Here is a 25,327-nt window from a genome sequence, read left to right on the forward strand (position 1 = left end):
GAACGGGGCAAAACGGAGCGAAAGGGGTAAGGGGGCGTGGCCTGGGGCAAAGGGGGCGTGGCCAGGCCGGCGCGGGCGCGGGCTCTGGCCATGTGCGCGCTGCGGGGCCGGGCGGGGCCTTCGTGCCCGGCGTCCAGCTGCGAGCTCGGCCCCACAGTGACAGCCCGGGACAGGCAGGGCAGGGCCGAGCCGCCCTCAGCGCCTGCAGGACGCCGGCCCCGCTCCCCCCCCGCCGGGCAGAAGAAGGGCCCTTTGACGGCGGCGGCGGCCCCGGGCTGTTATTGCAGCACTCTGCGGTGTGCGCCGGCGGTGCCACCGCGCTCCGGCTCTGGGGCCTCTGTTTATCCTGGCCGACCTCACGTCCCACCCCCTGCCCCAGCGCGGCGGCCCGTCCCCAGGCGCTCGGCCTCGCGCCAGGCGGGGGCAGCGCGGCTGCGGCAGCCGCTGGGACCGTCCGTGCCGGAGCCCTGTGGAAGGGCCCGGAGCCGGAGCACATCTGGGCACGGCGTGCCGGTGACACATCCCCCCCGCTTCTCCACCCCCCCTCCCCGCGATCTCTTTGGGGAACTTGCGTCATTTGCGATAGTCCTTGGCTGAGGAATGAGAACAGCTCTGGACCTTCGCCCACCGCGCTCCCCACGGCGTGGCACGGAGACGGGGCTCGGCGCCCGTGCATTTTTGGGGAGCCCCCCAACCTAGGGAGTGCTTTTGGCGTTCGCCAACCTCCTGCTGCTGTGCTGCTGCTGCCCGCCAGTCGTACAGGAGAGGCCCAGCAGCTCAGCTCCTGCTAACGGGAACCTCGGGGGTCTGCGAGCAGACGCGGAGAGCATGGACCCGCCGGTGCCCCCCAGCAGGGCCCCAGCAGAAGCACCCTGCTGAACAGACCCCACATTATCCCCGGCGGCTGCGGTCCCCGGGCGGCTGGCGGGGGCCCAGGCTGCGGTGCCAGGTGGGCTGCGCGCTGCGCCAGCGCCCGCCCCGCGCTAAATTTAGCGACGGACGGAGCGGGAGGCGCGGGGCAGGGAGCCCACGGACGCCTGCGCGTTGCGGCCCTGCACGTGTCCCCGTGGGCTGGAACCGCGCCCGGAGCTGCTCCGGCAGGAGTGCGCTGCGCGTGTTTTGCACGTGCGGGGGGGGAGGGAGGAGAGGCTGAGATAAGCAGGGTAACTGTTGTGCATCGTGGCCTATGCACACTTGCTGTGGATGTATGCAATGTGCTGTGCATGGTGGTGCATGGCCTGCACTGTGCAATGCAACATTTTGCCAAGTGTTGGATGCATAGTGGGTCTCCTCTGTGCAATGTAACGTTTTGCACATCTGTGCATGGTCTGGGATGTACAGTGCAGCATGGGTCAGAACTTAAAACCAACTCCCATCCCTGAGGAAGTCACCACAAAACAGAGCCAGAAAATCCACTGCGTGTCCCCAAGAAACTTTATTGCGGGGGGACCTGGGGGAGGGCGGGGAACTTCAGCCGGGGGGCCAGTTCATCTGCCGTCCGCCCAGCACGTGGAGGTGCAAGTGGTACACCGACTGGGCACCGTGCTTCCCGTCGTTGATAACTACCGGGAGAGGAGCAAGGATCAGCGTGGAGAGTGTCAACCGTGGGGGGACACGCAGGGGGGACACTCGACTCACCCAGGCGGTAGCCGTCAGACAGCCCCTCTGCCTGCGCCGTGCGCGCTGCCACCACCATCAGGTGTCCCAGGAGCTGTGGGAGCGGAGCCTGGGGCTCAGCCCCGCGTCCCTCACCCCACTGCTGCCCTCGGCAGCCATCCCCTCTCACCTGCGCATCCTGCGGACCCACGCGGCTCAGCCGAGGGATGGGGCGCTTGGGGATCACTAGGAAGTGGACGGGCGCCTGCGGAGCCACGTCGCGGAACACCAGGCACTGAGGGAGGGAGGGCAGGCTGAGCCCCGCTCTCACGCGTGGGTACAACCCACGGCGTGACGTGCGCTCCGCTGACCCCTACCTCATCATCCTCGTACAGGATGGTGGCCGGCACGCTGCGATCTATGATCCGGCTGAAGATGGTGGGCTCCGTCCCCACCCCGGCGGCCGCCCGCTGCGCCTTGCCCACTTCTCCGTCCTGCCCGCCGGCCGCGCAGCGGCAGCGCTGGAGACACGCGGGGATGTCACGGTGCGCGTGGGAAGGAGACCGCGCGCTGGGGCCACGCGGGGGCGCTAGGGGTGCGAGGTGCGGACTGGACGTGGGGAGGCACGAGTCGACCTCGGGGCCGCACGCGTGGGTTACGAGCCGCAGTGAGACGAGACGCACGGTGGGAGGCGCTCCCTCACTCGTGGACTTTGCACGGACGGGAGCGCGGGCACCGCCACGAGACCCCCCCTCCTCCCATTCCCTTCCGCCCCGCGCCCCTGCGGTGCCCTCGGCCCCGCCCCCGCGGTTCCCGCGCCCCCCGCCCACCCGCGCCCACCTGCCCGGCGCGCGCCCGCGCCACCCAGACGCGCGCCAACCCGCGCGCCAGCACCGCCGCCATCGCCCGCAGCGGTCCCGCCCCCGCCCCGCGCACCCATTGGCTCCCACCCCGTCACTCCCGCACCTTAAAGGGCCCGCACGCTCCTCCACGCCCCCACGCGTGACACGGACGGCACCGCGTCACGCGCTGCGAGGACCCCGCCGGAAGCGAGCGCGGTGCTGCCCGCTCACCCACACACCGACGAGCGTACACCCGCCCGCGCCGCCACCTCCACGCGTTCCGCGTGGGTTCTCCCAAGGATCCTGACAACGAGAGCCGTGCCGCTCCGCGTTTATTGCTGCTCAGAAGCCCATACGGGGCCGCTTGCGACGCGGTTGCGAGGCGGAGGAGAGCTGGCTCTGTGAGCTGGAGAGCTGGCTCTGCGAGGAGGGGATGCAGCGCTGCACCGTGATGCTGCTGGGGGCCTCGGGGGGATCCTGCGGGCCCTCGGCCCACACGGACAGGTAGTCCCGCAGCGTGCGCCGACGCTCCTTGGGGATGCCGCGGGATCGAAGCTCCTGAGAGGACAGCAGGATCTCGGTGGGGGGTGGTGGTGGGGTGCCGGGCGGAGAGGACACCGCCACCTCCCGCGGGGTGGCCGGAGGGGTGCGGGGAGTGCCGCCCTCGCTGAGCTCGGACAGCTCAGACTGGTAGGTGATGGAGGAGGTGAAGCTGGCCGAAAGGCTGCGGTGAGCCCGGCTGCGCTTCTGCCTCCGCCGCCGTTCCCGCAGTGCTTGTTGCCTCTGCAGGGTGCTGCCGGCTGGCCCCACAGCCCCCCACTCGCCTCTCCATGCTGCTGTTAGCCTGGCACTCAAGGCATTGGGTTCCAAGGAGGGTGGTGGGCCGGGAGGTTCTGGGGCTGGCTCCCAGCGCTGGATGCGGCCCCGCTTGCGCATGGCCTGGCGCAGCTGCAGCTGGTACTGCTGTAGGACGCTTGGTGCCATCTCTGACAGCTCCTTGCGGGTGAAGAGGCGCCGCTGGCTGAGGGTAGGGGGCCCTGATCGGCAGGAGGATGCTGGGGAGCCCATCCATGCCTGCAGCAATGCCCGCAGCCAGCGACGGTACCGCAGAGCTGCAGGTGCGCTGGGCACATCTGGGACAGACTTGGGGCTGGCCTGGGGCTCAGGTTCCTCAGTGGCTGCTGGCGTGGCCACTACCCCCTCCTCCTCTTCCTCTTCATCATTGATTATCACCTCCAGATTGGATAAGTAGAAAGTCTGCTCTTCTTCCTCTTCCTGTTCCTCTTCCTCGCTGCCAAACAGAATGGGAGAGCCGGGGGGTGCTGCTGCCTCATCCTCCTTGTTGGGATTGGGAGCTGGTTCTGCCTCGTCCCCCTGGTCAGGAACAGGTGAGAGTGCTGCTTCATGCCTCAGCATCTGGTAGAAGACATCACCTGCCTCGGAGAGCTGGAACACCAGAAGGGACTTTTGCTGGCCCTGCTCATGCTGCACGGCAGCCAGCCCTATGGGGACAAATGAGGCAGTGTCACCACACACCCTACTCCACCTCCCCCTGGGTGCAGCACTCACTCCTCTTTCCCATTTGGTCCCTACGTCTTCTCCTAAGCCATCAGTATCTCATCTTGATAGATACTTGTTGCCTTTTGATGCATGCCCAATGCAGCACTGACTGCTGGCTGCTGCCCCTGCATGACCTGCAAACCCCAGGACCACTCACCAGCTGCGGGGATGCTGAGGCGCTGGTGGAGCAGGTGGTGCTGGTGTGGGAGCTGTGTGGGGAGGTGAGGTAGGCAGCTGGCAATGCTGTGTAGCTGCTGTGGTGGCCCTGCAAGTTGGCAGGCCTTCTGGCTGCCACCTGCAATAAGACATCAATAAGACATATCAAGAATCAACTAGTGAGGCAGCAAGGCCAGGACATGGACATGAGGGGAGTTTGTGTGTCCCCTACCTGGTTTCTCACCTGTGTACTGCAGCAGCAGCAGTTCCTGAGTATGAGAGGTGCCCAGCAGCGCTTTATGGCTCCTTCCAGACTCCCCCGGCACAATGTCAGCAAACAGTGGGGGTGCTTTCATCATGTGTGACCATTTCAACACAGGTACCAGCGGCAAGCGCTCGTCCAGCAGGTATATGGCAAACTGGGAGAGGGCAAAGCTCAGCAGGGCTCCCCCCACCTGCATCCAAACCAGCTGCACAAGTTGGCTGGGAGGTTTGGGGACTCTCAGCCATGGAGGACTCACCTGAGTGGCGACGAGGTGCTGGCAGGGATGAGCCCTACCTAGGTACATGGGCAGTACTATGCGTTCACCCTGCTCGCACTTGGCTTCCTCACCCACCTTGAAGAAGTCGAAGTGGCAGCTGGTGGGGGCCTGCAGTGGCACAGCAGGGTGCTGTCAGCATCATGGGGAACAGTAGGACACCCCTCAGCTGACCTTGCCCCCTGTTCTCATGCTCACCCGAGCATCCAGGCACAGGATGCCAGTGCGGTCAGCACAGCTCAGCACCCGTGGGTGAGCAGTGAAGTCACTCCAGCGCCAGGGTGAGTGGTCCCGGAAAAACAGGGTCTGGGGGTCATGGCGGAGACGCTGCAGCCTGTGGGGAAGGGACAGAGCTCTTCCTTGCCGTGGGGCACCCTTGCCTCCTGCCACCCCAAATACTGGGGATGCAGCACCCCAACTCACCCTGTCTCAATGTTCCATAGATAGACGGCTCCACTCTGGGTGCAGACTGACAGCTCCCCAGACAGGTATGGGCTGTGGGGCAGAGATACGGCATCACATTGGAAGGTCTGTGGCTGAGGACCTCCCCAGAGCTCTGTATCCCCTGCACACACCTGACGGTGAGGCAGGAGGCTGGCACATCAGTGTGGATGACCTGCAGTGGGCTGGGGGCAGCCCCTGTCTTGCCTGGCATCCTCCAAACACCACAGTGGTAGTCAGAGCGAACGCCGACAAAGTCTAGTAGGAGACAGGAGAGAGGGCAGGTGAGAGGGCAGGGACCCCACCATCTCTGTATGCAGTGCATAGGTCCCAGGGCTCACTCACCTTGCCCATCCACCCGGGTAGCAGCTACTTGCCGGATGCGCCCATTAAGCTCAAACTGCACTGGCAGCCCCCGTGCCCGAGGTTGTTCCTCCAGCACCACATCCTGGAAATCTGGAGTGCTGGCTAAGGGCACTGCCACACAGTGCCCCTCTGCCCCAAAGTCTCCCACAGATCACATGGAAGGATACAGAGGTGGTTCATGGCCAACCCGCCAGGGTACACCAGGCGTCCCACGCGACTGCTTGCATCCTGAGGAGGCAGCCAGGCTAGTGCTCCCCCTGTGGAACTGTCATCGAAGAGCAGGCTGGTCCACTGTAGCAGCAGCTCTTCATGCACACAGTCGGCCAGCAGCCCCAGTGGCACCTCAAAGAGCCAGTCCCGGCACAGGTGAGAGAACAAGCGCAGGCGGGAGGTAAATTGATGCTGAGGGCAGCCACTGTGAGGGGACAACCAGTGTCAAGCAGGTGCTGGAGCCCACAGTTCCCCCAACCCAGCAGCACTCACCGCCTGGCTTCCATATGGTTGATATTTTCCACCAGGGATGTCATGCGGATGGTTGTGTCCCGGACACTGCGTTTCTGCAGGGAAGAGAGCAGCAGTGCCACTATGAGCAGACAGGAGGGGGTACACCGGTGTCCCCCTCAGCTTCACCAAGAGCACTGACCCTGAGCCTGGAGTCTCCCAGGTGGAAGTTCTTGTGCAGCAGTCGCCCCAGGGAGCTGAAGGCGTCCTCAGGGTGATCCACAAAGAAGTGCCCCAGCTGTGTGGGGACAGCAGTGTGGGGATGTGCAGGGATGTCACAGGGGAGCCCAGCCCTGGCTCCTCAGCAGCACCCGAGCCTGTACCTGCTTGGCAAAGTCCAACGCAGCCCCAGACCTCCCAGTCCGCAGCTTTCTGTGCAGGATACCGTGGTAGAGGATATCCCGAGGGGTGACAGTGGGGACCCAGCAGCCTGCGGGGGGGGCAGGGGGCGGTGGGGAGGGCGGCTGCCAAGGCTGTCCTGACACCAGGTGGCAGTCCCATTCTCGGCCCCCACGCACCCTCTGACCCTCACCCATATTGGGTAGCAGCAGCGGCACTGCCGCGGCCTCGGCCGGCGCCCAGCTCTCGCCCTCGTGGCCGCGGAGGGGCACAAGCGGTGGCAGCACCTGCAGGGAGAGGTCGGGGGCGGGGAGGTGAGGGCTCCCTTCCCGTACCCCTAGTGCCCCCCACCCCTCCCCCTGCGCCCCCTCCTCTGCCTTCCCGTACCTTCAGTGCCCCCTCCCGTGTCCCCCGTTGCTCCTCACCTGTCGCTGTCCGGGCCCGGCCTCCAGCACCTTCCCGCGCTCCCCCCAGCCGGCGGCCGGAGCCGGGCCCCCCTCGTCCTTGGGCGGGCCGCAGCCGAAGTAAGAAGGGAAAAGCACTCCCGGGAACTCCATCGAGATACCGGAGGAGGAGGGGGGAAATGGTGATGCCCGGTACGTGAGCTCGGCAGTGCAGGTGCTACCCGGGACCAGAACCTGACCGGAAGCGGCAAGCACGCGGACCCGACTCTACCGGAAGTAGGAGTGAGCGCTCTGCACTGCTCACCAATCAGCGATCGGGCATAGAGAAGAGCACGCCCCGAAGTGCGACACCGCCCCCTGGCGTGCAGGCGGCATAGCGCGCTCAAGGAGAGCAGAAAGCGGGACGGCGCCGGCTGTGAGCGACAGCCAGAGCCGCCAATAGGCGCGTGGGGGCGGGGTAAGGGGGCGGGGCGGGTGACGTCATGGTCGTCCCTGCGCGGCGGGGCTGCTGGCGGCGCGCACCCCACGGCAGCCGGCGCGGTGGCATGGGGCGGCGGGGCGGCGGGCGGGGGCGGCCGCTCCCACCGCCACCCCTCCTCCGCCTGCCCCTGCTGCTCGTGCCGCTCCTCCTCCTCTTGCCTCCGCCGCCCGCCGGTGAGTGCCGCGGGGCCGAGGGATGTGGGATGTGCGAGGAGTCAGGGATCTGAGTGCTGTGGGATGCTTCGTGGGGGGGGGAGGTGCGTAGAGGACATGGGATGTGCACGCAGTGGGGTGAGAATGGAGCGCATACCGTGTGCAGTGGGGCGCAGCATCTGCCTGCTGTGGGATGCGTATGCCATGGGACAGTGTGTGCAATGGGGCGCAGGATGTGTGTGCAGAGAGATTTAGGACAAATGTGCGGCAGGGCATATAGATGTGTATCCTGTAGGATGTCCATGCAACTGACTTTAGGATGCATAGGCAATGGGGCACGAAGTGTGCACATAATAGGGCACATTCATGTGTGATGGAAGGTGGCAATTTGAGTGCAATGGGGTGTTGGCATAATGGGACATGAAGATGTGGAGGTGTGTGGGGGTAGTGCCTGATGATAAGCAGGCTGTGGGGCACAGGTGCAGCAGGGTAGGTAGGGGGCTCAGAGCTGTGCGTACTGGAGGGACACAGGTGGTGTAAGTGCCGAGCGACGCCCAGAGTGATCAGACTCATGGTCAGGGGCTCCGGGAATCTGCAGATACAATGGGTCACCAGGACAGAGGGCTGTGAAGTGGGGCAGAGGGATGCGTGTGCAGTGAGGGTGAGTGAGGGGACACTGGAGTGACTACGTGAAGAAATGAGTGTGCTATCGGGCACGGGAGCTGCCTTCATTCGGGGGCTGCGGAGGGGTATGCGTTGTTGTGTATGGGGGATCACAGAGGAAGGGGGCCGAGCTGTGGGGTAGGAGCACTATGGGCCCCTATGGAGCCGCTGGAGGCAGCTGTCCGTGGTGCTGAGCCCAACCCACAGAGCCCGTGGTGCTGAGCCCGACATAGATTGAGCTGTCCGTGGTACTGACCCTTCTGGGAGAGGAGGTCGCCACTCTTCGGCTTCTGGCCTGGGGCACGCACTTGCTCTTGCTTTTTCTCCTTTCTTTCCTTCGTAGAAAGGAAATTCTGTTCCATCCTCCAGCTTCTCTGCCTGCATTGTGGCCTCACTGCCGCAGGGCTCCAGCCTGACTCTCCCTGTGCACCTGAGTGCCCTCATTTTGCCTCAGATGAGTGGGCTCGGGAAAGTGCAACGGGGTCAGGAAGCTCTGCGTGCTTCTCCCATGCCATCTTCTGGAAGCATGTTCACTGTCTCTTTCTCTTTGAGGTCCACTGCCCGTTCACTGACCCCAGCTGGCAGGGAGCTTTGGTACCCTGGGGAACCGTGGACTGGCCAGGCAGGGAAATCGTGATTGAGTACTCTTGCATGCAGATGGGAATTTCATGCCCGTCTTGTGTTGGCTGGCAACGAAGGGAGGGGGAGCTGCCTTTGTTCCAGGCAAGGGAGCAGATGCATGTCAGTGTTCAGCCTGCTGGGGCTGCACACACGCAGCACAAACACACGTGCATACAAGCGCATGCGCATGCTCCCAGCCAGACACTGTAAAAAGCAGCCTTTCTTCTCAGCTGTCCCCTTCTCTGCTGGATACATCCTCCTGGCCACAACCCTGCTCCCATCTGCTTCTCTGCTAGCATCCTGTTTGTTGGCTGCTTGTAGAGACCTACATCTTATTCTTGGTGAGTAAGGCTCTTAGGCTGGCAGTGGGGAAGTGGTACAATAGTAGAGTGAAGTTACTGCTCCTGTCTGGAGATCAGATCTTCCTTCTTTCCACTGTACCAAGCAAGTATCTTCCTTCTCCTGCTAAAGCTCCTGAAATCCCCAGGCAGCTGGACTTTTGGATGGTGAGACATGCCATGCAATAGCAGAAGGTGTCTTAAACATAGAGCTGTACACAGCCACACACACCCTTGTGTGTGGGTGTGCACGCCTTCATTTAGCTGTGCATGCAGACAGCGCCCACACATGCATATGTGAGCACATATGTGCACCATTCCTCCTCCACAAACACAGGAGAGCTTAGGAGCTGTGCAGGAAGTGCATCACTCTATAATTCTTGCTGAACGGTACAGACTGTGGATAGGGTGGGAACAGCTGACATCAGCCCTGGCCACACAGTGAAATGGCTCAGTTGCAGCTTCTCCTGCCCCTCACACTGAGAGTCCCTTGAATCTCTTCTGCAGATGGGCTCTTTGTAACCGACTACTTCACCCGCACACCACGCAAGCTCAGTCCCTTCCGCTCCTTTGCCAGCATTGAACTCTTTCACTTCCACATCCCCGAGGACACGGTCATTGCTGTTTGGAATCTCATCACCTTCAAAGAGCAAGGTGGCACCTTTGGGGACCAATGCCCAGACCGTAGCATCACCGTGTAAGTAAGCAGCTTGCCCCCTTTGTTCCCTTCCCACCTGACCCTGCCTTCTGCTGCTGCCTGCCTGGATGTGCCCTGCAGCCTGCTTGCACCCATCTGCTTCTTGCTTGTGCATGCATAGTTACACACACATGTAGACATGCGCTTGCATGCATGCACAGATCATGCACACACAGGCACACAGGCATTGGATTCAGGTACACACATGCACAGTTATCTGCACAAACATGCACATATATATGTAGATGCACAAACATGTTCATACATATGCAGATGCATACACCCACTCTCTCTCCCCATAATTCATTTGTTGCAATTTTCATTCCTTTGTGCAGCTCATCCATGAGCAGTTTTACTTGAACACCTGCCTAGGGAAGCTCAGGGTCTTCACCAAGATCCTATCTTACTGATGTTTTCCCCATGATGGCTCTGAGCTTGCTTGCAGAGACACACCCTGCTTGTAGGGTGAGCTGCCCCTGCCATGCTGCCCAACCTGATCTCTGTTAATTGCTGTCTCTCCTGCAGGTATTTCCGCTCAGGGGCTCCTTCCGTCATTAACCCACTGCACACACACTTTCCCAGTGACACGGCTGTCCCTGGCTCCTTTGCGCTGACCCTCACCTGGACCTTGCCCAATCGCACCACAGGGGTGTTCAATATCACCAGCCCCCTCCCTGGAGACTGGTTCCTGGCTGCCCACCTGCCCAAGGATGAGGGCAAGATCTCTGTCAAGGTGAAGGGCTGAGGGAACACATAAGTTGGATTGGCTAGGTGTCTTATACAGGGCACTTGGGGGGCATATGAATAATTGGCGGGGGTCCTGGGCATCTTTTGGAAGAGGAGACCAGGACAGTTTGCCTACCCCATCACCATAGTGCAGGGCCTGTGTCTGTGGGACAGTGGCTCGGTGTGGCTGGTCCCCATGCTGACTGTCCCACTGGCACAGGGCCTCTATGAGGAGTGCCAGTACCTCTTCCAGCCACAGCTCATTGTGCAGCGCCTGGTGAACATTGCCGTGCTGTACCCTGGTTACGTCACTGAGCAGAGCATGGCTCCTCATAACCGCTCCTGCCTCTACAAGTGAGTGTGAGAGGATCTGATAAGCAAGGGCAGCCTTGGGACCCAACCCCTGACCTGCGCTGATGCAAGCATCCTGCAGGGTGTTCGTGCCCAGCTACACATCACGTGTGGTGGTGGAGGTGCTGCGGTGCCGCGGGGTCGAGGGCTGCCCACTCTGGCTGCGCATGCGAGCGAAGGCCCCCCCACTGCACAACTCAACAGCAGTAGACTGCCGGGAGCGTGTGCCCTGCCATCTGGCACTGGACCTGCCTTTCTGGCAGCACTGGTACTATGTGCTGGTGGAGAGACACCCTGGGTCTCCGGGCACCATCTCCTTCCAGATCACCGTGCAGCTGACAGGTGAGGGACACAAGGAAGCTTGATAGGGCACAGAGTTGAGTGGGAGATGCCAAGGGTTGCCTGTGGGATCTGGGTACAGAGTGACATCCAGCTTGCTGGGGATGCTGGGTTGCACTAAGAGATGCTGGGACACTGGGAGATGTTTGGAGATGTTGGGGCTTTAGGAGGTGCTGGAAAGTACTGGGACACTGGGAGGTGCTGGAATGCTGTGGGATACTGGTCATGTGCTGAGACACTGGAATGCTCTGGGATACTGGGAGGTATTGAGACACTGAGATCCCTTGCTAGGATGCAGGGATTGCCAACCTGGGGGATAGGGAGGGCAGGTGGGAGCTAAGGGCAGAAGGCTGGGGGCTGCGTGGTGCCAGGGCTGATGGCTCTGCTCCCAGACTGCTCCCGCCCCAGCCTGGCCCGGCCGCCCTTCCTGCCCTCCAGCGCCTCCATGAACATGCCGCACTCCTTTGGTTCTGCGGGTGGGATGGTGCTGGGGGACAGCCCCCCTCCCACCAGCCCCAACAGCACCAAGCGCCCGCTCCCCGTCTCTTCCACCATGCCTGCCACTGAGCGCTGCTGGCCCATCCGCCCCACGCTGCGCAACGAGCTCGACACCTTCTCCGTCCACTTCTACATCTTCTTTGGGCCCAACGTGTCAGTGCCGCCTGACCGTCCCGCCATCTTTGTCATCAACCTCCTGCCGGTGCTGGACAGTGGCGGGGTGCTCAACCTGGAGCTGCGGCTCAATGTGGTGAGGTGGTCGGGCCAGGAGATGGGCATGTTGGGGTCTGGGGCAGGGGTGCCTTTGGGTCACAGGCTATGATTTGAGAGCTGTTGGGTGGTGGGCCATGGGTTAGGATGCTTGAAGAGTAGATAATGACCAGGGTGCTCGTGGATAATATGTTAGGATGCTGTCAAGTGCTGTGCTGAGCAGGGAACACTCCCAGTGCTGCTTTAGGGCCATCTCCCCTCTGCCCTCAGAGCTCTCTGTGTGGTGAGAATGTGACAGTGTTTGGCTGTTTGAACCATGAGGTCCCACTGACATCTGGTGACAACACATCGGTTACCTGTGAGACAGGTAGGTTGGGCTGTGCCTGTCCCCCTGCTGTGGCCATGGGTTTTGACCCCCCATGCCCTGCCAGGGACTGCCTGGGGTGGGTGGGTGCCTGGCCTGCCCCCTGCCCAGCTCACCCGCAGCTTTCCCTGCCGGCAGAGTCCCTGGCAGGCTTCCTGCTCTCTGTCAACGCCACGGCCAGCCTGAGCCGCCTGCGCATCCCTTACCCACAGACGGGCAGCTGGTACCTGAGCCTACGCTCCCTCTGTGCCACAGAGCATGGGTAAGATCCCAGCATGCCTGCCATGTGTTACCACATCCAAGTGCATCCTGGCATCTTTCAGTGCATCCCAAGCATCCCAGTGTATCCCAGCCTTCCCTGTCCTGGCAGAGCTGGATGTCACTGCACTGTGGGCTCCTGCAACTCTGCTCTGAAGCTCTCAGTTGGGAAGCAGTTGTTGGCTTGTGTGCATCTGGGGGCTGTGCTCATGCCCAGTGCATGCACATTCAGGTGTTTGCCCTCGTTCCCCCACGGGGCAGGTTCGAGCCTTGCACCAATGTGACAGCTGAAGTCTACCTGCGTGCCTACCTCTCACCCTGCATCAACGACTGTGGCATCTATGGGCAGTGCAAGCTGCTGCGTACCAACAATTATTTGTATGCAGCCTGTGAGTGCAAAGCTGGTAAGATCTGTTCTAGGCTCTCTGTCAGTCCTCCTATCCTGTCCCAGCTCTCCAATGGGTACTGGATGGAGCTTCCCCTCTCTTGCAGGATGGAATGGCTGGGGCTGCACTGACAATGCCGAGGCATTCTCCTATGGTTTCCAGCTCCTCTCCACTCTGCTGCTCTGCCTCAGCAATGTCATGTTTGTGCCTCCCGTGGCCATTGCTGTGCGCAGTCACTACCTCCTGGAAGCTGCTGTCTACATCTTCACAATGTTCTTCTCCACTGTAAGTGCAGGATGGGGATAGAATCGTAGGATCATTTGAGTTGGAAATGTCAACTGGTCCAACTCCCCTGCATTGAACAGGGACATCTACAGCTCAGTCAGGTCCTCAGAGCCTGACATTGAGAGTCGCCAAGGACAGGGTATCTACCACCTCTTTGGGCAGCCCATATCTAAATCCCCCCTCTGTTAGTTCAAAATAATTTCTCCTTGTCCTGTCACAACAGACTCTCCTAAAAAGTGTGTCCCCTTCTTTCTTACAGTTCCCCTCTAGATACTGAAAGGGTAGCTTGTGTTGAGATACTGAAAGGATGGTGGGCAGGGAGTTGGGCAATATGGAATGACTCTCACCCCATTCCCTATGTGGCCCCAGTTTTATCATGCCTGTGACCAGCCAGGCATCGTGGTGTTCTGCATCATGGACTATGACGTGCTGCAGTTCTGTGACTTCCTGGGTTCCCTCATGTCTGTCTGGGTCACTGTCATCGCCATGGCCCGGCTGCAGCCCGTGGTCAAGCAGGTGAGTGTGGAGAGAGGGTGGTGAGGAGGGTCCTGGAGTGGAGGTCCAGCCTGATGTCCCTGTCACCACTCCACAGGTGCTGTACCTTCTGGGGGCCATGCTGCTTTCCATGGCACTACAGATGGACCGCCATGGGCTATGGAACCTGCTGGGACCCAGCCTCTTTGCCTTGGGCATCATGGCCATTGCTTGGGTAAGGACCCATTGCATCCCTTTCCTGTTGTGTCCATTGTCCCCATGCTCAGCCCTCCCCAGCTTGTCACCAAGAGACATGGCTTGTCATGGTGTGGTAGCAGAGGGGCCATGGCCACCCCTGAGGTGCTGTTGTCCCCATGCAGACGGCTCGCTCCATCCGTCGCCGCCACTGCTACCCACCCACCTGGAAGCGCTGGGCGTTCTACCTGTGCCCGGGTGCACTGATTGCGGTGGCTGCTGTGCTGCTCTATGCCTTCGTGGAGACGGAGGAGAACTACTTCTACATTCACAGTATCTGGCACCTGCTCATCGCCGGCAGCGTGGGCTTCCTGCTGCCACCCCGCGCCAAGCCCAGCGGGCGCCTGGGGCCGCTGCCCCGCCGTAAGGGCTGTGGGTACCAGCTCTGTGTCAATGAACAGGAGGAGCTGGGGCTCGTTGATCCAGGAGTGGCCTCCATCAACAGCATTTGCACCAGCTGATGCTACCAGTGCACTGGACTCAGGCAGGGATGGTGACACAGGGAACAGCAGGACTCCTCCGGGCTGGCGCACAGCTGTCCAAGTGTCACAATTACAGCCTGGTTGAACTTGTCAGCAGGCATTGCTTGCTACTCCATCTGGCACAGGAGTGCCCCTGTCCCCACTACCTTCAGCCCCCCTGGTGACACCTTGATGCCCTGCATGTGACTGTCCCCACCCTATAGTGCTGAAGTGGTGACATCCCTGCTACTGCCATCGGCCCTGGGCAGCTGCAGGGCACTGAGCCTTGCTGGGAGAGGGCAATGCATGCACTGGGCCCCCAGATCTGCTTACAGTAACACTGTCTCAGCCTCTGAGGGGAGTCGAGGCAAAGGTGTTCTGGGGGGGACACGATGACAGTCAGGTCCCCAAGACCTGTGTGCCAGCCAGGGTGTCCTCATGTACACCTGTATAGCCTTTGGTCATGTTGGCAGTGGGGCAGAAGCTGTGCTCCCTACTGGGCTACATCCTGTGATCCTGCCAGCTACATGAGGGGGGCAAAACACTGGCCCTGGGCACCCTGAGGGGGGTGGGAGGTGAGATGGAGCAGAGGGAAGGAGACCCCCCTGCCCCTTCTCCCTGCTGCAGGAGATTGCTTCCGTTCCCCAAGCTGCAGCCCAGGAATGGATCCTGGTTCACAGTGGGCTGGGGGTTGGTGGGTGCGGGGCAGACAGGGGCAGCTCCAGGCCCACTGTTCTGGGAGCAGCAAGCAGTGCTGAGCCTTGGTGCCTGTGCGAGGGCCCCGGGGTCCGGCACCCGGGAGCTCATCCTCCATCCCTGTCTCTGCCAGGCAAAATGCTCTGTCTGGTCCAGCCAGGCGGCCGGTTGGGGATTAATTTTTAATTAAAAACGTTGCTCACTTCACCAAACCCAATTGTGTCTCTTCATCTCCCAGAGAGACACAGTACTGAGCTCTTGCATCATTGCAATGCATGCAGAATGCCAAGTGTGGTGCTTTTGCCACCCAGTGCAAGCATCTGCCTGTCAAGGGGTCCTGAATACTGCACCCCAACATGGAGACACTCAAGATCCGGCTGGAGGGGCTCTAAGCACCTCACAAAGTTGTAGCTGTCCCTGCTCATTTCAGGGCAGTTGGACCAGATGTCTCTTAAGTGTCCATTCCAACTCAAATGATTCTATGATAGATTCTTTGAATTTTACAGAGAGGACTGTGTCCTGCATGGCATTTGTGCCCCGTCCCATCACTGTGGGGCTGAAACAAAAGCTGCTTCTTGGTGAGTTTAAATAGGCCCTACAATAACAGGTTGCAACAAGTATGTGGTGAGATGTGTCTCAGTGGGGTTTATCCATAGGAGCTCTCTTGGAAAGCTGCAAGGAACCACGCTCCAACTCCTCTTGGATTCACTTCTCAGAATCCGGGACAGCTCAGCACTCAGTTAATTAAATCTGCGACTGCATTTTTCATCTAAGGGCCAGGCCAAGCAGCCAGGCATGCTCCTGGGGGCGGAGACTGGCAGGCATCAGTGGGGAGGATCCCAGAACTCGGTGACAGCCCAGTGCATCCTCTGGGTCCTGCTGGCTGCCTGTCAGGAGATAGATATCCCCATCCCCCGCCTGCTTCCCAGGTACCTCCGTCCCTAATGAAGATGCTCTTAGGGTAAAGACTGCGCTCTGCCTGTTCCCTGCTCAGATTTTTGGCATTCCTGTGACTCCAGTGGGAACAGCCTTCCTAGTGCTCCATTCCTGCCTCTGCCAGACACAGCAACTGCATCACCATGGCAACAGTGTCCCCATAGCAACCAGGTACATCTGACATCCTCATGGCAACTGGGTCCCTGAACAGCTGTTGATGGGGAGGGATGAGAGTTCTGAATCCCACCAGTGACATGAGGACAGACACAACATCCAGAGTAGTGTGATCCTTCATATGCCTGTCCTGACAGGGGGAGCAGCAGGGGGAAGGCAGAAGGGAGTGGCAATGGGGCCAGCACTGCCACTGCTCAGCATCCTGCATCCCATCCCTGCAATCGGACCAGCATCCCCTGCTTGGAAATGAGCATCCCTAAAACCCCATAGTCTCTTCCTGGCCCTAAATCACACTGTGGGATGTTGTGCCTGCTGCCTGCCCTCCCAACGGGGCTCACCCTGCTGCAGCCTGCACTGTGCAACTTTAATGCGCCTGGCCTGAATCACTGAGCCCTGCAGCAGCTGTGCGAGCATAGGCAGCATCTCTTCCTCTTCACTCCTTGCCCTTGTGTTCCCTGACAGCAAGATGGCAGTGGTCACTAAAATCCAGGAATTAAGCTTGTCAACCTGAGATTGATAAGAAGCTGACATTGTTATGTATCAACATCTCATACTATGCATGCACAGCGTTAACAGGGAGTGCTTGCAAGGAAGTCTTTGGTGGTCATAAAGTACCACGGGGAGGTGCTACCCAGGCAGAAAGTCATGTGTTACACAAGCCAGGTTCCATATAGGGCCAGGAACTTATTTACAAAAAAACGTGGCTGTTGACTGAGTTTCTAATCAGCATTTAATCTGGGCCATTGGAAGCCACAAGAAGTCCCCTCTTCCCCCTCCCCAGGCCATTTCTGGAGCAGTGTTCCCATCACATGGTATCCAGACAACCTCAGTGACACTCAGCTTGGTTCCCTTGGGCTGACAGCCTCTCTGTGCTGATATCACAAGGGCAGTTCATATGGGCTGGGTAGGGGTTCAGCACCACAAAGCCCTAGAGCTGGAGGCAGCATGTCCCCACTGCTGTGCCTGTGATCCCATCACACCACATCCCACAGCTGATGTAAATCCTGCTGTGGGCACAGCCAGAGCTTGGGCACAGCTACCACTGCAGGGGATGAGGGCAGTACTCTCATGTGGAATCAGCCTTTCAGCAACAGAAGTCAAACTGCTGCACCATGTGCAGTCCCAGATGAATTTGCCTGAAGAAGCAAGCCTGCAGAGGAAGAAAAAATGATGGCAACGGAAGTCTAGAACATTTTACATAGGGTGCAAAGCCACTGCTCTCTTTATGGATTTCAGATTAAAGTTTTCTCATAAAAAAACCTCTTTGCTCAAATATCACCGCTAAGATTTCCTTTGAGAAAGGCAAGTGCTAAACAATGGGTTGTTGGGTATTATGAGCAGCACTCTCAGCGGAAGCTGTGTTAGAGAAATCACAGTGAATCTTTCTGTGTGAGCCTAAGTGTGTCTGCACCAAGGGAAATACTGCTGTTCATTCTTACTTCATATAAAGATGTTTCATCAACTCCAGGGCTAAAACCCAAGACATTGCATTTCTAAAGAGAGCATTTGGGTTGAACCAAAACCAACTCTTAACAAATGCTATTGAGACATTTCCAGTCTGGTTTCCAGCACCGAGTCATGTGCTGCTCCAGCACATCAAATCTGCCAAGCTCTGCCAATCCCCACTGACATTCTGACAGGACAAAAGGGGGGAGGGATGAGGGCACCTCAGAGGGCATGGTGGGACTGAGTGTAGTGCTGTCACTGTGCCTGCCTTCACATCACCATGGGACGTGCTGAAGGATGCGGCGTGGAGCAGGGTCACTTGAGGACACATGTCACTGCATCACCATGCACAGCACGACAACCCCCAGCCCCACATAGAATGCTGCTCCAGGAGTCAGCAAATCTCCTGCCAGCACTGTGCTGGACCAGCCTGTGGGAATTTCTGTTCTTATTAACTGATGATGGCATTCTCCTTTGAGAGGATGACACACTGCAGGCTCCCTGCAGGGCTCAGCAGACCGGAATGAGGTCCCAAAGCATGGCAGCTGTGTGCCAGTACCCCAGCAGCTGGGGGGCATCTCCTGGCCCAGAGGCGATGCTGTTGCAGTTGGTGCATGAAAGGTAGATGGAACAATTTGCAGCTCTCCCCACTGCTGCAGGATGGAGTGGCTTCTAGCTGTAAGCATGACCTGTCTTTTGTGGAAGAAAAGTGATTAAGGATGGGCTGAGCTTTCAGAACTCTGGCTCTGGGTGCCCATCTCACCTCTCCGTGCCCTTCTCATCCCATCCCATCTTCCCAGCACGTCCCACTGCCCGCAGCCCACAGTGTCCAGGCAAACGAACAGAGTGAGGGCTGCAGTGCAGGATCTCATGCAGCAGGTATAGGATGAGTTAGGTGAGTTAGGGCTTTGGGCACGAAAATAACACTTCTGGCCCGCTCCTTGTATCCCAATTATGGTGTCGGGTGGGGGTGGGGGGGCTGCCCCGCTGGGGGAATCCCCCTCCCTTGACGTCATCAGAGATCCACCCCCCGCGTGCATCCAGCCTCCTGATTGGCTGCACGGAATTGGCTCCGCCCCCTCTGCGGGTGAGGTGGACGCCTGCATGGCCCCGCCTCCTTTATTCCTTCCTGATCTCCTATTGGCTGCTGAGCTGTCACTCCGGCCCTGCACACCCCGGGACACCCGCCTGCTGCCGCCCAGTGCTGCTCGGTGCTGCGCTCCGCTGGATCACTGCAGCATCCCACGGCAGTTCAGTGCAGCCTCACTGCACCCAATGAGACCTCACTGCACAGCGCTGAACCCCAGTGCAGTGCTCATTGTGCCCCAACACTGCAGCCTCTTTGCAACCTGCTGCATTCTCTGCACTTCCTATCTGCAGCCTCGCTGCATCTCCAGCCCTCTGCAGCCCCACAGCACCCCTCTAAATCCTAGGTTTAGTGCTAGAATTACGGTTAGGGTTGCACTGCATTGCACTGCATTGCATGTCATTGCATTGTATTGCATTTGGGTTAGGGTTATGATTGCGCTTCATTGTGTTGCACTGCACTGCCTTGCATTGCTTTGGATTTTTTTTTTTTTTTCATTTCATTTCATTTAAGTTCATTAGACTACGCTGCGTTTCACTGCATTCTCACTGCCCCCAGCCTCCCATCACTCCCACATCACATGTCACCTCCTGCCAGGAGATGTCCCCTCTCCACGCTGGGTGAGCCTGTGTGCGTCTGTGCCCTGGGCCTAGAGGTAGTGGCTGCAGCCTCTGTTGAAAGAGACCAGAGCACAGAGCAGAGCTTGAGAGTATCCCCACCAGCTTGGCAGTGTCACGGAACCACTGCATGTGACACAGGGAAGAGTGCCACTAGAGGTGATGGACTTCCCCAGCACGGCTCGCCCCCGCTGGGCTGGGAGCCAGGTGTTGGAGAGGTGACAGTGGCACCATCCCTGTTCCGCCCATGAGTGCGCATCGGCCCAGGGGAGCTTCTGGGAGGCTTTAAATAGTGCAGTTCCCCTTCCGCTCAACTCGAAACCTTGAGTATGGGGGGAAATAATTGGTCAATTGGCACTGCTGATACAAAAGCTATTTTTAATGTTACTAAAATCTGTATCTTCTATAAACATCTAAAATCCCCAGAGCTCCTGTTATAAAGATTTGTGCCACAAGCACACTCACGGCAGGGTGCAGCCAGAGCCAAGAGATGCCTGGCACTCCTCTTTGGGATCCGGGGAAGCATAAGGCAGCCCAGAGAGCAGTGGCACTGGGGGGCTGCCCCCAAAAAGGGGAATGTGTGCAGCACCGTGGCTGGGGGGGGCTTGTGGCCGGACCAACAGCTGGTGCAAGGTCTCGCCCACCTGCACCAGGCTGTGTGAGAGGAGGTGGAGGTGGGAGACGGTGTCGCTGGCGAGGCTCTCCAGCAGCGCCTGCTGCTGTCGCGACGTCTGCAGAATCTGGACCAGCAGCTGCTGCACACTCTGCAGCAGGCCAGCCACACCACAGCCTGCAGTGAGAAGGGGGTCAGGGGCAGCCCGGCCTCACTGTGCATCCACAGGGGTCTGCGGGCATGACTTACCTTGCAGGCTGGTGTCCGGCACATCCTCACTGGCTGCTGTCTGCTCGCAGGGTCTGGGAGAGCTGGGGACTGCAGTGGGCACTGGCAGCACAATGTTTCCTCCTCCCATCCCTAGGGATGTTTCAATGGGGAAACCTGCACCAGAGATTGGCATGGAGGTCGCAGTGGGACTGTGGGGTCACTGAGTCCACTGCTCAGACCCAGCTGCCAGGGCTCAGATCCCTGCTCCAGCTTAGCATAGAGCAGAGGGCACAGGTTCTTACCTGCCTTTTGCTCAGCACTTTCCTGTTTCAGGACAGTCCGGCTGCCTGCAGAGAGCAGATGCAAAGTGTCACCAAGGGCTGTTTCTCTCTCCAGGATGCCTGAGCTCAGTGGCCAGGGCACAGTACTCACCCAGGATGGGAAGGAGAGGGATGCAGTGAGTGGTGTCTGCAATAAGAACTGCATCAGAGCCTGCTGGCAGGGATGAGAGGGGGAACCGGGGCAGGGGAAACCTTACTTGGGACAGATGTGGGGTCAGGCACTGCTCCAGCGATATGCTCCCCGCAGGCTGCAGAGAGAGAGCAGAGAGGAGACGCAGGGTCTGTTGGGACCTGCTGGAAACAGCACCAGCCTGGGATCTGCCCTGCTGCACGGCCAGCCCGGCGTGCCCTAGCCACAGCTCCCCAGCACCCTGTGGGGCCTCAAAGTGTCTCATGAGCTAGAAACAAAAGCAGGATTCACTCACCCACCACTGCAATGCAGCCACCTCTGGGCTAGAAGGCAGCAACCGCGCAGCGGTGCACAGCCAAGCTACGCAACAGATTAGGACTGGAAGTGAAGGAGAATCCCACATCCACTTGAAACTGCAGGGGGAATTTAGGGAGACAACGTAATTACCCAGTGCGGATGCTGGCTGGGGTGCAGGGGTTCACTCCCCCCTGTTAGTAGAGGCCTGGGGACAAAGCAGCTGGGGCTCCTGTTTGGAGGAAGCTGTTTCACCCCAATGGCTGCTGTCTCAGGGAACAGCAGCTGCTGCCTCCACCTGCCCACACAAACCAGGGATGCAGGCTGCATCACCTCAGTGCTGATCCCTGTGAGCACCCTTCAGGCTGCATGCAGGTGGAGATGCTCCCAGCTCTGGCCCTCACTCTCAGTCCTATCTCCTCTGAAGTTTTGCGTTGTTTCTGCAGCTAAAGGCAGGGAGCTGCACACTCTGGATTGCTGCACAGCTGCAAGAGCTCCCTGGGCTGCAGCAGGACCACATTCCTTCCAACTGCATGAGCAGCCAGCAGTCCCGAGGCTGGGTCAGAGCTCAGGAACTCCTTGTGCCCCACATCCTCATGCTCTGGGGCTGTTCCCAACACTTCCATCCATGCACATCCCTACCGACAGGTCCATCCTGGGAGCACCCCTAAAACCCCTCTTCCCATCATGCTGGCATGGGCATGGGCTGGAGCCGTGGCCGTGCAGCCCGGTGTGATGGAGCAGAGTGGTACTTACAGCTCTCTGGCTCATCCTTCACATGCCACAGCAGCGGAGACAGCAGCATGCCCTGGGAATCTGTGGAAAGGAGTTTCAGCAAACAGGAACTGAGAGTTCCCACAGCCCCACAGCCCCATTCTAGGTACCTGGTGGTACTGGTGAGGATGGAGAGTAGGTGGCAGGGACCGATCTGCGTCTCCTGGGAGGCAGCTTCCCCAGGTCTGGAAGAAGAGAAAAAGCTCCAGCTCTACACTGGCTGTGCACCCATCCTCCCCACAGCCCCAGCACCCACCCAGCAGCCGCCGCTCGCGGAAGACCGGTCGCCCGGCAGCCTTCCAGATGCTCTTCATGGCTCGGTAGTGCGGAGGCAGACGGGGAGAGTGGAGTCCGGCTCTGCGTCGCGTCTCCCGCTCCGAGTGGAAAGCTTGCTTAAGTGCCTTCCACTTGGAGCGGCACTGGGCCACGCTACGGCTGTAGCCGGCCGCCGCCAGCCCGCGGGAGATCTGCTGCCACAGAGCCTCGTTGGGCCGAGAGGTGGAGGCCATCAGTAGGGCGGCCTCCCCCGAGCCCCCCACCAGCGCCAGCAGGCTGCCGACCTCCGCCTGCGTCCAGGCTCGCCCCCGGGGCATGGCGCGGGGGGAGGCCCCGGTCAGCGGGGGGCTGCACCGGGAGCCACGCTGGGGATGGGACCCACCGGGGACCACGCACCGGGGATGGCGGCGGGAGCCGCACCTGGGTCCAGCGGGAGCCACACTGGGAATTGCACCGGGAGCTGCCGGGAGACGCCGGGAGCAGCAAGGAGCATGTGCAGCCCGGGGAGGAGCCGCTGGGAAACGTAGTCCTGGCGCGGCGGGGCGCGCGCATCCCTCGAGCATCCATCCCCCACTGATCTCCGCGCCGGCAGGGATCGCGGCTCCGAGAAGGAACTGGCAAAACCCTAATTCTAACCCTCACCCTAACAGTTAAACAGTAGCCCCAGCAGCTTCATTCAGCCCCGACCGTGCTGGGGAGCTCAGACCCAGGACACCGCGGGGATGCCCGTCGGGGCAGCCCTCAAGATGTGGGGGAGGGAAAGGAGCACCCCATCCCCCGGCTTTCCAGGGCTGAGATGCAGCTGCAGCCCCATGCAAAAGAGGTGGCAGAAACCACTTCTGCACACGCCCCCACCACCCTGCTGCTCGGGAGAGACCTCGTGTCCTGCTCCCAGAGGTTCCCCTCGCTTCCCAGAGCAGGCAAAGCAGCCTTGAGAATATTTCACATCCCCAGCCCTCTCAGTCGGCTCTGTGGGCACGGGGTTCCTTTGTCCCACCGTGCCAGCCTGCACCCCCTGGGGCTGTCACCCAGCTGGTGTCTCCGGGGACTTCACCAGGAAGTGACACTTTCCATTTCGTGTCACACTCGGCTGCCACAGAGGGAGGCTGGGGAAGGGGGTTGCTGCTCCCCCCTATAGCCGTGGGGTGCACAGCGAGAGAAAGAGGGAAAGATGGAAGAGAATGTCATGTATGCTGAGCTGCGCCTGCCCCCTGCCCCAGGTAAGGGCACACTGCTCTCCATCCTTCTTGCCAGCAGCACCCGCACCCCTCCCTGCTGCTCCCCTCTCCTGCAGACCCTTTTGCCCCATTGCAGACTGCTTGCTGGTGGAGTTGGGGGGCTGCACGCTGCTGCAGCCTGCTGCATGGCACAGTGCATGTAGGCACCTGCTCTGCTGCCTTCCCTGTGCCATGTCTTCGTTTCATGTCAACACTCTGTCATCCTTTGCGGACAGAGCATGAGGGAGGCCTCTGCCTGCAGTGCACAGATATTAGGGTGCATTAGGGGGGGTTCCCCATCCTTGCCACTCAGTCCCAAGTGGCATTCCCTCTTTCAGCCCCTGTGCAGACAGCGCGGATGTCCTGGCACTGGGCAGCCCTTGGCCTTGGAGCCCTGTCGCTACTGCTCTTACTGGCACAAATCATCCTCGTTGGATTGAGCTTCCACTGTAAGTGCTCCTGTGTCCCCCTCCCTGCCCAGGGGCTTGGAGTCGTGGTTGGCAGCATGGTTCTGTGTGCACCTCCTACTTGCTCTGTGTGTCTTCCTCGATGGGGGCAGAGGGAGTGCAGGCTTGTGGGCTTTGGAGCAAAAAGATGAAGGTAAACCTTTTTCATTTGCTGGAGAGAAAGGCAGAAGGGTATGGGAAAATGTGGACTTGGGGATGACACCAGGACATCTTGCTCTGTCACCTGGTGGTGGTATGAAGACGGGATGTGATGCTGAAACCAAAAGGCAGAAGGTGTGACCTGTTTCCAGCTGCAGCAGTGTTGACCAGCTTGGAAGGCATGTCAACAAAAATTGGAGATGCTACTGTTCTCTCTCCTCTTTTGCAGATTTAGCCCAACAGGCGAGCTGCTGCCATGGTCCCCAGTGCATGGAGAACCTTATCTCTGGGCTACAGGCTTTGCAAGGTAGGAGAAAGGCAAGTGTGAGGTCCTCTCTGCAGGGTTGGTGGCACCCTCTCTGTCTCCTGACACTTCAGTGCCACCCACTGCAGGCTATGTTTGTATACAGGGAGCTGCCAGTTCTGCCCAGCTGGCTGGCTGTCGCATGCAGGGCGCTGCTATTACTTCTCCTCAGCCAAAAGGAGCTGGGAGCAGAGCAAGGAGGACTGTTGCTCCAGGGGAGCACAGCTGGCTATCATCCAAGCCAACAGCACACTGGTGAGTACCTGGGTCCTGGCTGCTCCAACCTCACCATGGTCACTGGATGACATCAGCGTCCCCCTAGTGGTCTTCCAGTGCTGTCTCTGCCCATGTGCCTAAAATCCAGCTGGGATCTGGATGCTGTGCCAGAGCCAAGTGGCTGCAGCCGGGTGTCCCTGAGGAATTCATGCCTATCTCCTCCTGTGCAGGCTTTCCTGACACACGTGTCCCATATGGATGTCTTTCACGTGGGCCTGAAGCGGAGCCTTTCTGGGTTTGAATGGAAGTGGCTAGATGGCACCGTGCTGAAGAGGTGAGTGCTGCAAAAGGTTGGAGAGGTAATGGGGGGGACAGCCAGCCTGCAGGCAGGAATGTGCTCCCTGGCTCAGCCCCCTGCCTCCCATTCTTTTTATCTCATCCCACTCCCTCCACACAGGCTTTTCCGACTCCAACGCTCCACCAACTCCTTCCTGGCCTGTGGCAGAGTGTCAGGATCAGGGCTGTCTGGTGGTGACTGTAGGGAAGCCCACGGCTGGGTATGCGAGAAAAGTGCTGTCAACCTGCAGTGGCTGCAGTCCTCACCACCTGCTTTCCTCTGGGGAAACACCACCTATACCTGTGCAAGGCCGTGATGACCATGGGGACAGTCAGTGCCCAGCACCCACCCCTGCCTGCCAGGCACCCAGGGCACTGACTCGGTACTCACAGCTCTTCATCCCTCCCTTTGTTTATTGTACGTTGCTAATAAACTTTGATGCTCACACTGTGGCTGGCGTTGAGGTTTAGGGTTGGGGTTCAGAGCTAGCATGTGTCCAAGTGTCCCCATGGCCTGGTGAGACATGGAACAACTCCTGTGTGGGCTGGGGCAGATGCTCTTATGCTCTTGCGTCCATCCTCCCCATGTGGGAGCAGACCAGCAGCTCAGCAAGGTCATTCCTGGGTGCTCCCCACACTGCCTGCTACCTGAACGTGGAACTGGTGGTGGAATGGGGAAAAGAACATAGGGGAAAGCAGGGTCCCTCTGTGACCAGGGCTGTAGGGCTCCTGGTGCCGCACAATGGTGGTGT

The 25,327-nt window shown here is 59.7% G+C and overlaps 5 protein-coding genes across 11 annotated transcripts; 2 read left to right on the plus strand and 3 right to left on the minus strand.

Annotated features, from left to right (window-relative positions):
- Positions 1 to 1,411: 1,411 nt before the first annotated feature.
- On the minus strand, positions 1,412 to 2,499 carry HINT2 (histidine triad nucleotide binding protein 2). The gene is made up of 5 exons (XM_031609860.2): positions 2,437 to 2,499; positions 1,974 to 2,117; positions 1,787 to 1,891; positions 1,639 to 1,711; positions 1,412 to 1,562 (listed from the first exon to the last, which is right to left on the minus strand). The coding sequence occupies exons 1-5, from the start codon at positions 2,497 to 2,499 to the stop codon at positions 1,471 to 1,473; spliced, it is 477 nt and encodes a 158-aa protein (XP_031465720.1). The 3' UTR covers positions 1,412 to 1,470.
- A 184-nt stretch (positions 2,500 to 2,683) lies between these two features.
- TAF1C (TATA-box binding protein associated factor, RNA polymerase I subunit C) lies at positions 2,684 to 7,005 on the minus strand. 5 transcript variants are annotated; one of them, XM_090131054.1, is made up of 14 exons: positions 6,766 to 7,005; positions 6,534 to 6,627; positions 6,325 to 6,431; positions 6,144 to 6,239; positions 5,984 to 6,057; positions 5,668 to 5,915; positions 5,480 to 5,590; positions 5,269 to 5,392; positions 5,117 to 5,188; positions 4,892 to 5,027; positions 4,676 to 4,804; positions 4,399 to 4,573; positions 4,156 to 4,293; positions 2,684 to 3,940 (listed from the first exon to the last, which is right to left on the minus strand). In XM_090131054.1, the coding sequence occupies exons 1-14, from the start codon at positions 6,895 to 6,897 to the stop codon at positions 2,781 to 2,783; spliced, it is 2,796 nt and encodes a 931-aa protein (XP_089987180.1). In that variant the 5' UTR covers positions 6,898 to 7,005; the 3' UTR covers positions 2,684 to 2,780. The 5 variants fall into 5 exon arrangements, with proteins under 5 accessions (XP_089987180.1, XP_031465736.2, XP_031465735.2 ...); XM_031609876.2 differs by having other exon boundaries at positions 4,387 to 4,573; XM_031609875.2 differs by having other exon boundaries at positions 6,325 to 6,627.
- A 206-nt stretch (positions 7,006 to 7,211) lies between these two features.
- On the plus strand, positions 7,212 to 15,202 carry TMEM8B (transmembrane protein 8B). 2 transcript variants are annotated; one of them, XM_090131057.1, is made up of 13 exons: positions 7,212 to 7,398; positions 9,507 to 9,696; positions 10,222 to 10,429; positions 10,643 to 10,776; positions 10,856 to 11,115; positions 11,505 to 11,860; positions 12,091 to 12,187; positions 12,323 to 12,446; positions 12,704 to 12,846; positions 12,935 to 13,113; positions 13,483 to 13,629; positions 13,706 to 13,822; positions 13,968 to 15,202. In XM_090131057.1, exons 1-13 carry the CDS (start codon positions 7,227 to 7,229, stop codon positions 14,301 to 14,303), a joined length of 2,463 nt encoding a protein of 820 aa, XP_089987183.1. In that variant the 5' UTR covers positions 7,212 to 7,226; the 3' UTR covers positions 14,304 to 15,202. The 2 variants fall into 2 exon arrangements, with proteins under 2 accessions (XP_089987183.1, XP_031465726.2); XM_031609866.2 differs by lacking the exon at positions 7,212 to 7,398 and adding an exon at positions 7,409 to 9,002.
- Positions 15,203 to 19,607: 4,405 nt separating this feature from the next.
- Positions 19,608 to 22,768, minus strand: LOC116239698 (uncharacterized). Its single transcript, XM_031609870.2, has 8 exons — positions 21,878 to 22,768; positions 21,732 to 21,806; positions 21,604 to 21,663; positions 20,621 to 20,671; positions 20,515 to 20,550; positions 20,385 to 20,429; positions 20,122 to 20,256; positions 19,608 to 20,049 (listed from the first exon to the last, which is right to left on the minus strand). The coding sequence occupies exons 1-8, from the start codon at positions 22,458 to 22,460 to the stop codon at positions 19,721 to 19,723; spliced, it is 1,314 nt and encodes a 437-aa protein (XP_031465730.2). The 5' UTR covers positions 22,461 to 22,768; the 3' UTR covers positions 19,608 to 19,720.
- Positions 22,769 to 22,867: 99 nt separating this feature from the next.
- Positions 22,868 to 25,021, plus strand: LOC116239699 (killer cell lectin-like receptor subfamily G member 1). 2 transcript variants are annotated; one of them, XM_031609871.2, is made up of 6 exons: positions 22,868 to 23,117; positions 23,453 to 23,563; positions 23,949 to 24,026; positions 24,130 to 24,278; positions 24,470 to 24,573; positions 24,697 to 25,021. In XM_031609871.2, the coding sequence occupies exons 1-6, from the start codon at positions 23,069 to 23,071 to the stop codon at positions 24,890 to 24,892; spliced, it is 687 nt and encodes a 228-aa protein (XP_031465731.1). In that variant the 5' UTR covers positions 22,868 to 23,068; the 3' UTR covers positions 24,893 to 25,021. The 2 variants fall into 2 exon arrangements, with proteins under 2 accessions (XP_031465731.1, XP_089986732.1); XM_090130606.1 differs by lacking the exon at positions 23,453 to 23,563.
- The last annotated feature ends 306 nt before the right edge of the window (positions 25,022 to 25,327 follow it).

The sequence above is a fragment of the Phasianus colchicus genome, chromosome Z (genome assembly GCF_987193195.1).
Source record: "Phasianus colchicus chromosome Z, bPhaCol1.hap1.1, whole genome shotgun sequence".
Taxonomy (NCBI): Eukaryota; Metazoa; Chordata; class Aves; order Galliformes; family Phasianidae; genus Phasianus; species Phasianus colchicus.